The sequence below is a fragment of the Argentina silus genome, assembly GCF_951799395.1.
Source record: "Argentina silus genome assembly, chromosome: 7".
Taxonomy (NCBI): domain Eukaryota; kingdom Metazoa; phylum Chordata; class Actinopteri; order Argentiniformes; family Argentinidae; genus Argentina; species Argentina silus.
This window is the reverse complement of record NC_139661.1, coordinates 12,040,887-12,050,625: the sequence shown is the minus strand read 5'-3', so window position 1 is coordinate 12,050,625 and position 9,739 is coordinate 12,040,887. Positions and strand designations below refer to the sequence as shown.

At 42.3% G+C, this 9,739-nt stretch overlaps 1 protein-coding gene across 1 annotated transcript; it reads right to left on the bottom strand.

Annotated features, from left to right (window-relative positions):
• Window positions 1-481: 481 nt before the first annotated feature.
• Window positions 482-7,175, bottom strand: pik3ip1 (phosphoinositide-3-kinase interacting protein 1). The gene is made up of 6 exons (XM_083673347.1): window positions 6,862-7,175; window positions 6,319-6,447; window positions 5,621-5,737; window positions 4,031-4,219; window positions 3,641-3,719; window positions 482-1,969 (listed from the first exon to the last, which is right to left on the bottom strand). Exons 1-6 carry the CDS (start codon window positions 6,929-6,931, stop codon window positions 1,759-1,761), a joined length of 795 nt encoding a protein of 264 aa, XP_083529473.1. The 5' UTR covers window positions 6,932-7,175; the 3' UTR covers window positions 482-1,758.
• Between the last annotated feature and the right edge of the window lie 2,564 nt (window positions 7,176-9,739).

The window sequence follows — 9,739 nt, the reverse complement described above, 5'->3', positions numbered from 1 at the left end:
CACAGAGATGATGCAGGTACCCTTTTTCTAATTAGTTTTATTTCAGTCAAAGCAGTAAAAATCTGCCAAACATACAAAAACTAAATTTTCAATTGATGAGCAAGAGTACTTTGATGCATTGCACAAGTGAACAAAAACAATATTTACAGAACATACAGTGTACATAATGTAGATGCACCACAATTAAGGAACTACAATGATTGAAAAGCCAACCAGTGATACAGATTCAACAACCATTTGAATAAAAAATAAATCACTGAAGACAAGACCATTTGGAGTGATGCAAGATTGAGTTAGCAGAACTGTAAGCAGAGAGAGAAAACAGTCAATGACTCAGATAACTAACTAACTCTGCCATTATTCTCAGCATCCATCTCAAAACACTCATTGAACAGTTGGATCATTCTGTACACACAATGTTACAGTACCTGTTGGTACTTCAATAAAACCTCAGCAAAACCATAGCCATTGAGAAAACATAGTCAACTCTAAGCTTTGGACTGATATACCATTACACTCATTTGTCCTGAGGCCTGGAGTTCATGATTCAATGGTCTAAATTAAATCAAATTCTTTAGGCTTCAGGACTTCAAAGACTGTTCTGCACAGCGTAATTCAGGATCTCTCTGGTTCTGTCCAGATCCCAGATTGATGTGTTGTATGATGTGCTGCGGCAGTGCTGCTATTGTTTGTCCTCAGGACTGACTGTCTCTCTGATTTACAGTGAAGTCTCTCTTTCCCTGTCACTCTTAACCTGTGGAACCAGAGGGCCTGTCCTGTGTCTTAAGTCAGCCAATGACTGCTGTTGTACCTGCATTGTAGTGCATTGGTCTCTCAGTCACAGCCTTATAAATTTAACACAAAGGTGGTCAGGGGAACAATGAACAAATACATTCAGATGCATCATGCTAAGGCAACATCTGCAGCTTCAGAGGGTTGGAGAGGTTCCCTTGTCTTTGTGGGTCAGCTTTCGTCTGCCTTCAGCCTATTACTGCTGAGGCTGGCTGTTCAAGGAATTAGATATCTTCACATCTGTCCCGTTATCCAAATACTGTCTCTCAAATTCAAAGGGTTAGGGTGAGGGATGTCTTAGAGTGCTGTCCTGTGTATTTAGATTACAGGTTTCCTGCCCTTCCCGTATCTGCCTCAGCACAGCCACAGAGTCAGGGGAAGTGAGTATCACTTTCATCTCCAAGCCCAAACTGGAGCACACTGTCCATTCCTCTGAGAACATACTCAATATGAATAAAAAACAGAACACAAAAAAAGGCTATGAATTTCCCACCTCTTTCCAAACACTGTCTCTTAACCCAGAGCTCCTCAAAATCACACACCATCATTAACATTGATTGATGCACATCCATCCCATTCACAAGACATTCATACAGCTATTACAGGGGGATTGGCCCATGACTATATTTTCTTGGATATCAAATGCGATATTTTTCACAAGCATTCCTGACATGCACTTCTGTACACAATCATCTCCAGATTCACCTGATGGTCTCCACATGGAGGTAAACATCTCCTCCTCCACTACCATTGTGTGTCATCTTTTTCCCCTGTTTGTGACACTCACATGTTAAAACAAGGGAATTAAGGACACAGAGTTCAGTCTTTGGAGCTCAGCCCAACTCCCCTTCTCCTTGTGGGACTTTAAAAAGAGGGGTCAATTTGGGGGCAGACAGGAGTGTTTTGGTCCTCATATTGGTCATGGTCCATTCCCAGGCCTGTGGGGTGGTCCGTCCGTCCTCAGGCTCAGGCTCCTGGGGTACCAGCCTGCTGGCCCATCAGGGGGTCTCCCCCCTCCACGCCCTGGACGGGGGTCTGCTCCTCAGCCATGACGACGATGGTGTTCTCATCCACCAGCTCACAGGTGGGATTGGAGAAGGCCGACAGGGGCAGAGTGATCCTCTGCATCTCCCGCTCATACACACGCTGCTCATGCTGCCTCTTCAGGTCCTGCCCCCTGCAGACAAACAAAACACAGCGTCATTAGACAGTTTATCATATTAGAGTGACACAGACAGTTTAGAAGAAAGACATGTTGTGGAGAGGGATCATCATAATCAGGGGAGATGGTGGTATGGATCATGGTTAAGCAGCATATACTGTATACAAGTAGCATATATTTACTGCAATAAATGATGATTATCCTGTTATGCCTTCAGTATGTACTAAGAAAACAATCCACACCTGTGGAATACACACCTGTTATAAACCTAGAGAGTTGTCTACAGCTATGAGAGTTCTCAGTATATGATTTCTATCTATTACCAAAGTTCATAGACTCAGTGGCAAGTGGTGAGTCTCATTTCACTGGACGAGGGTATTTTTAACAGTAGCCATTAATCTTGTAGTGCAGTAACGACAAGGCCAGTTCGAGGCTGTGTCTGGTCTCTAGCACATGGAGAGGAAACATGGTGATAGAGGGAGATAGCAGATGCCAGTATGCCAGCCAGCGCTATCAGCTGATAGAGAGCCAGCATAAGGAACATGCCATACTGTTGGTCTCCTGCTTGCCTGGCTGTCCGCCTGGCCGTCCGCCTGGCCGTCCACGTGCCTGCCTCTATGCGACACGTTACGCAAATCTCTGCTCCGTTCCACTACCCCCCCCCCCTCTATTTTAGGTACAGGCGAATCCCCTCCCGCTCGCCTCACGTTTTCCCACAACAATTTTTTTTCTAAAAATACTTGTGTGATTGGATCAACTTCCAATCTCACTTGAGTTCATTCAAACTTCCCTCAAAGAGGCCGTTGGCCTTTATACATAATATTCTTTAAATAGATTAAAAAATTATTATGTCATGCATGTTGACTATATAAGCATCACATTACTGAGTGTGATGCCATTGTTCTAAGCAATGCTGCTTCTCTCATTTTGAGCTCCTTAGAATAGGTAACGATGACAGGCCCCAGCTAATCAGATTTGATAACCAAACATAGATCTCCATCTGATGCTGTGCCAGGGGGAATCAGTGTCCCCACACACAAACAACACATACACATACTTCAGCGTTGTGGTAGTCTCTCTGCCTGCTGCACTACTGCAGTGGATTTGCTATCTTCCCCACCTCCCCCCCAGGCCTCTTCCCTGCTTTCAACTCTCACAGAAACATCAAACGAGGGTGCCCAAAATATCCATGCTGCAGGCGTTCTCTTTCCCTCTCTTTCCCTTCAGTTTTGTTGTTGTTGTTGTTGTTGTTTTTGTGGCAGAGGCTTTTGAATGGCCCTCATCATATTAGAGTGACACAGTTGAAAGGATGGATAGGGATGGCAGCCATGCCCTCCGTTCCCTAGTAACATTCTGTGCCCAGTGCCACACATGCCCTTCCTCATCCCACTGACATTCCGCTTGAGTGGTTCCGGGAACTGAGAGCCGACTGTGTCATGGACACAACAAGAGTAAGCTGTGCCAAGCTTGTGCAACACCACATTAGAGTGTCACGACTTCAGAGAAACACTGCATAACCTGCAGCAATGTGTTTTGATGCTGTTTTGATGCATCATCTGTTACCAATAGATCTATGCTACAGTACTCGTACATATTACATGAGGCACATGGAACAGTAGGACAGGACTGGTTGGAGTTATAACCGCCTGTTATAATACCTGGTGAATGCCTGATTTTGAAACTGACCTCTTGTAAAAGTAGCCGAACGTGATCCCCACCCCCAGGAGGATGATGATGGCCATCATGAGGATGCCAATAACATAGCCTGGGAGGAAGGGGAAACACAGTCACTATGGTTACAAAACTGAATTGACAGAGGAAAAATCTATACACTTCAGAATAAGCAGGTAGCCTCACTTGCAATGTAAAGAAAACAACCAAGGGTAGATTATGAAATCATGTTAATCTGAATAAGAATCTTTACATCTGTCCGTCTACATCCTATTCACACTATCACCATGAACAATACTCTACAAGAGGGATGGATGTAATGCCTCTGTAGAGGTATTTCATCTTTAGGACTCATTTTCCTCTATACAGTAGCATCCCTCGAGCCTCAATGAGATCAGGACATACCCAGGGTGCCCAGGTCCTTCTTCTTCTTGGGTCCTGTGCGTACCCGCTGGCTGATGCCCATGACTGGCTGCACAGCAGCACCTTCTCCCTGAGCAGGACCAGTTTTGGCTGGTTCAAATATCTGTGTTTGCGCTGTGGTGGGTGCTAAGGGGAGGGGACCTGCTTCTGCTGCCACAGTGGGAGCTTGGTCTGTGGAGACAATAAAACGATGAACAATTGCCCCCAAATACTAACCCTCATGTATTTGGTTTTGTGTTATATCTACTAACGACACATCATAGTTATTGTGGCTTACATGGCTATGACTGTGATTTAACCTCCCTCTTTGTGTGTTTTTGATTGAAGAGGAAATAGGAGAGGAATCCACATGGTGAATAAGACCACATGGTTTCTAATCACTGCCTTGTCTGGTGCCAATACCATTAAGTGACAGAGGTTATCCTTACATCGACAGGTAGTGCTCTAGGATTACTCTCATGTGTACAAAACAAAATTGAATAAAATGAAAAGTAATATAATATACTAAAAAGAGAAGAACATTTCATTGCAAAATGGGGCCAAAGTACACGTGATTCCACAGTCTCACAGGACTGAAAGCCGTAGCTGCGGATGTCAACATCTGCTCCTAAGCTCAGCTGAGAGTCAGGCCCTACCCCCCTCCAAAAAAAAGTTGTTTACGAACTCTGCTGGAGTTAAAGGGTGTGGGATCATAGCCAGCAGGAGCCAATTATCTGCTGTCTCCATGCAAAGAGTGTCACTCTCTGCCAATTAGGTAAGGAAGAGGGCAAGGCCTACACCTACCCCTAGGCAGTTGCCTCACAAGTTTGCAGTCTCTATGGAGACTAGGCCCTTGTTATTGTTTGACTTGAGCTGCCTTCTCAGACAATAAGGAAGCAGAGGTCAAACCCTAGGAAACAGCCTCCGAATGGATTAAGTGGCCTAGTCCACTCTCAAAGCTTCCAGTGTGGGAATGAAGACCTCCACATGCCCAATAAGCATAAAGAGAACGGCATGATGCTTTGTAAACCTTGCCTTTGATTACTCTAGACACAAACTCATGCAGGTGCTTGTCCTCACGCTTTCCCATTCTGACCATACCACTTCCAGAGCCTCTCACTTTACTGTTAACAATAACATTTACACAACTCGAAAAACTAGTCCTCAAAAGATTTACATTTCATTCACATTACCTCAAAGAGTTAGAGATTTCACAACTAGGGAAAGTTCCCAAGAGCTCCAATGAGAAGAAATATCTAGGGAGGGGCAGGGGGAGATAAAATGAAGTGGGAATTGAACAAACCCTGGTAAAAGGAAAGTGTCTGAAAGTGGAAAAGGCCCATGTGATATCAGTTCATTACCCAAAAGAGACTGATCAGCTCTGGGGTCATAAAAAAGTGAGCAATGGCAGACATAGACATACTCCTTATTTCCATACAGTGATGTTTGTTTCCAAACTAATTTGGATGTTCATACAAAATACATCTTCACTTAACCTGCTATGTATTGTATGAACAGCACTTTGCATACATTCTAACAGTGCAGTGCATTGACCCATCATACATTTATATTTTCCATTCATAGATGTGATACCTTTGCAGGTGTTGATGGTGCAGGATTGTCTCTGGACCTCTCCATCTGGGCTAGAAACATAGCACCAGGGCTTCTCAGAGGAGTCTGGGTTACGGCAGTAATTGTGGTCCCCAACACCTACAGTATAGAGCATAATCACAAATACATATTAATGTCTTAACTGTCCATCACTGGTTCCCTATGGAAGAACTCTATATCTGCATCAGTCCTGGTATCTCTGTGTCAATCCTGGTGTCTCTGTGTTTGTCCTGGTATCTCTGTGTCTGTCCTGGTGTCTGGGCAATCACTGGGCTCATTAATCATTTAATTAATCACGGTAGAATGAATAAAAATCCAGCATGAACACAAAGGCCATCAGAACATCCATGTTATTATGGATGAATAAAGGAAACTGGCAAAAAATAAGTTATAATGTGTGTATAATGATTATGGACATGTGTGACATATCCAAGTGCTGAGAAGCACACTCTGGCTCTTTATTTCTCCAACAATATTCCAATACTTCACCCCTGAACTTAACAGCAGAAAAATATATTTTACCAAATAGACTGTGTTTACAACGACAACAAGCGTGACATTTAAATCCCACAACAGTAGGATGAGGGCTTGAGTGGTATCAAATCAACTTGACAGTGTACTGCATGTGTAATTCTGTCATTAGTACTCCCAGATCCAAAGTAATAGAAAATTAGTTTTACCCATTTGAGAATCTGTGTGGCTTGTAACATCATAGTCCCGGGTTATGTTGGTCCAGTTTAGACAGGTTTGTCCTGTGGAAGAGCTTTGTTGTTCCCCTCTGTACTCCACACCATTGGATCGAATGCAGCCTGTGAAGAGAGTGAGTGATTTAACGGAAAATTCACAAATATAGAATTGAAAATAACAAGGAATTAAATAAATAATGATAACCTTCATTAAAAGTTTAAAGTATGTCTAATACTGTTTTAAAATAGGGGATTATAATTATAACAATTCAGAAAGAGGTTATGGTGATCAAAACACATAGACATTGATAATAATAATCAATATGTAAATTGGATACTCTCCTTAATGAAACAAACACATTTCTGACTCAGTTTTCCATTACAATGAAACTACCATGAAAACCCATTTTTAATACGGCATAATCGTTTTAAACCAAGCCTTAAGATTGATTGTAATACAATTCCACATTGTATCGAATAAAATATAACATAAAATGCTGTGAACAAAAGCATTGCTCTAATACAGTATCATGTTACCTTCAGCATTTGATGTGCTGCTGTCCACAAAAGCCACGCTCAGCAAAACAAAGTGCAGCGAGAAAAACATTTCGTAGAGTTTACGGGATGAATAAAAACTAAAACAAATAATAGTGCACAAAAAAAGTTAAGCAATTATATCTTTAAAAATGTGTTTTGTGAAGAAGAGCCTATGCTGAATAGTTCAGTCAAACTGCTCCCCTCGCTGCAGACCAGCCCTTGTTTTTGTCGAAGCTACGGATCTCAGCTTTCTTCGTAAACAGCCTCTCTCTGGGAGAAGGAACTCCCCTTTGCAGTAGCGGCGGCGCGTTCCATCTTCAAGGTCCTAGAGCCAAATGTGCTCCTTCCAGAGAAACGCTTTCAGTCAATTGGGACCATTGGTTCGGTCGCGTGACACAGAAGTCGGTGGTGACAATGTAAAAATAAAAATGTTGACGCACAGTTGGCCCTGGATGACAATCCGCTGCAGGTTATTCTAGCTAAATATTTTGTAGCAATGTTTTTGGACGACTGTCTTCTTAAACCCATAGTGCTTTTTTTTATTACTATTATTATTAGAGTAGAAGCCTAAATGTAATGCAACATAAATTGGATAACCCACTGTGGTTTGTCCTGAGAATGAGGACAATCTGATTTCTTTACAAACTGTACAGTATGAACAATTCAGTAGCAGTACGGAAATGCACTTCATTGTGTTTATTTTATTTACTTTAACATTGAGCAGACCTGTTTTCTAATAGTATTTTGTGTTGATGAGCCTTGTGTGAGCTCCACCTGTGGCAGCACTAATGTCCTGCCAATCAGATTACACTGCACGATGCACAGGAGACAGGCTGTGTTCTTGCACTCTGTCTAGAGCATATACCGTACTTGGTATAGGCTCTAGATACAATGCAAGAACGCATTTTGGAATACAGTCATACAGTACGTGAAGGGAAATTAAATGCAGAAAAAGATCCTTGTAACACTGAAACTCTTCTTTCTACTCGACCCTTTGTTTGTTCCAGATTTAATAGGGCACACAAGGCCCAGTGGAACACATTACTCAGAAATCATTTGCCCCACTGCCCTAATTTCACCAGCTCCCAAAACAAGATTTTGAAAGTAAAGACTGCCCAGACCCTGTCCAGTCTCTCCAACAGGATCATCCTAAATGACCCACTACAAATCTTTCAGCATTTACAGTAAGTACAAAAACAACAACTTATTTTTAGTTTAACTAACAAACCACCCAAACCCATTTGTGTGTATTTGTCCTAAACACAATTTTCCTGTTTGGGTTATGCTGCTTTCCCTGACAGAAACAGTAACTTTACCATAGCTTTTTAATTGCAGTGGTGTGATCCTATCAAACAAAGACACTGTTTAAGAAATTGTAAAACTCAAAATCCAAGTCAAAATAAAAATTAACTTAAACTGAGCCTTTAATGTACCAGGTGAATTGTATTTACAATCCGACACACTGATTGACACAAGAGGATACAATCAGAAACCGAAACTTTCATACTTGTTCCTCCTAACCTCCCTCCACCACCCATCACCCGACTGGACTTGGTCATTGACCCATGTTGACGTCACTGATAGAACAGAACTTCATAGGGCCATGAGGGGACAGGGCCAATATTAAAAGCTGCCCCCTGTCTGCGCAGGCAGCTGGATGCTCAAAGGAGAGAGGCCCCTGTCATTGTTGGCTGACCCCAACAGAAGGAGGAGGACACAGGCCACTGGCAGTGCATGACTCAGTCGGTGTTCACTCAGCCGCTTTTCAAACAAATGTCACCCTGCTTTCAGACAATTACCAACACAAGCACTCTCTCTCTCTCTCGTACTCTCTGTCCCATTCTACAATGGCTCGTTCTTTCACTACCATGCCAACACAAACACTCTCTCATGCTCTTTTTCTCTCTGGACGTTCATGCAAACACAAATTAAATACCCACCTGCACTCTTTCTCTCTCTCAGATGGTATCCATCGTACTCTTCTCACTATACAAAGACCAGTTATATATGTTCTAGTTTCACACAAGCACAGAGAATTATTGTTCACTTTGTTTGTCCAAATACAGTACATTCCTCCCAGGTTATTAAGAACTGGCAGTGATATGTCAGTGGAAAAGTAGATGATTCTTTGTGACCCCAATGGAAGCCCATAAAAGCCTTGATGTTTACTTGGCCCTCTTCCTCACTGCCTTGGCTAATCATTTCATTAGCTGCAACCCCAGAGGCCGTATCCAGGTAACCCTGCAGTCTCAGGGAATGACAACAAAGCCTGTAATCAGGCCAGATGTTCAGCTTCCAGGTTCATATTAGAACCTCACCACAGTGCAGGAAACATATTTCCCCCACTAGAAATGCCCAACTTTCCTTTTCTTAATTATCTACAGAAAGTTTCCAATGGAGAAACATTTGGCCGTTGCATATGGGTCATAGTTAGAGCCATATGAAGGAAGAACACTGGAATTAAAGAGAGCAAGAGAATGCTGAATTGCTGTTCACAGCTCAACTTTTCAAGTCAATTCAAAATACATTTTTATTGTTTCATTTTGGTATGTTCATACATGCTCAAGGGCAGACATTACAGCAGTATGTAAGTGTGCCTTTGTCTGGAAGTAGTACAAAGTTCAGTTTTCTTTTTTTTCAGTTTGTTTTCAAAGCACTCCCTAAGACCTTAATGGAGGTTTCAGAACTTGCAAGTCACTGGACCTGTTTTTTTGGTTCTGTTCAAGTGCTCTAGTACTAAGTCCCAGATATGAATCATTAATAGAAACTGATGTCATATGATTGGTTACAGTTGTCTAGTTTTGCATTGGGGAACCTTATGTATGTATCATGCCTCCAGGTCAATGAAGGAAAACACTTTAAACTTTTTTTTTAACTT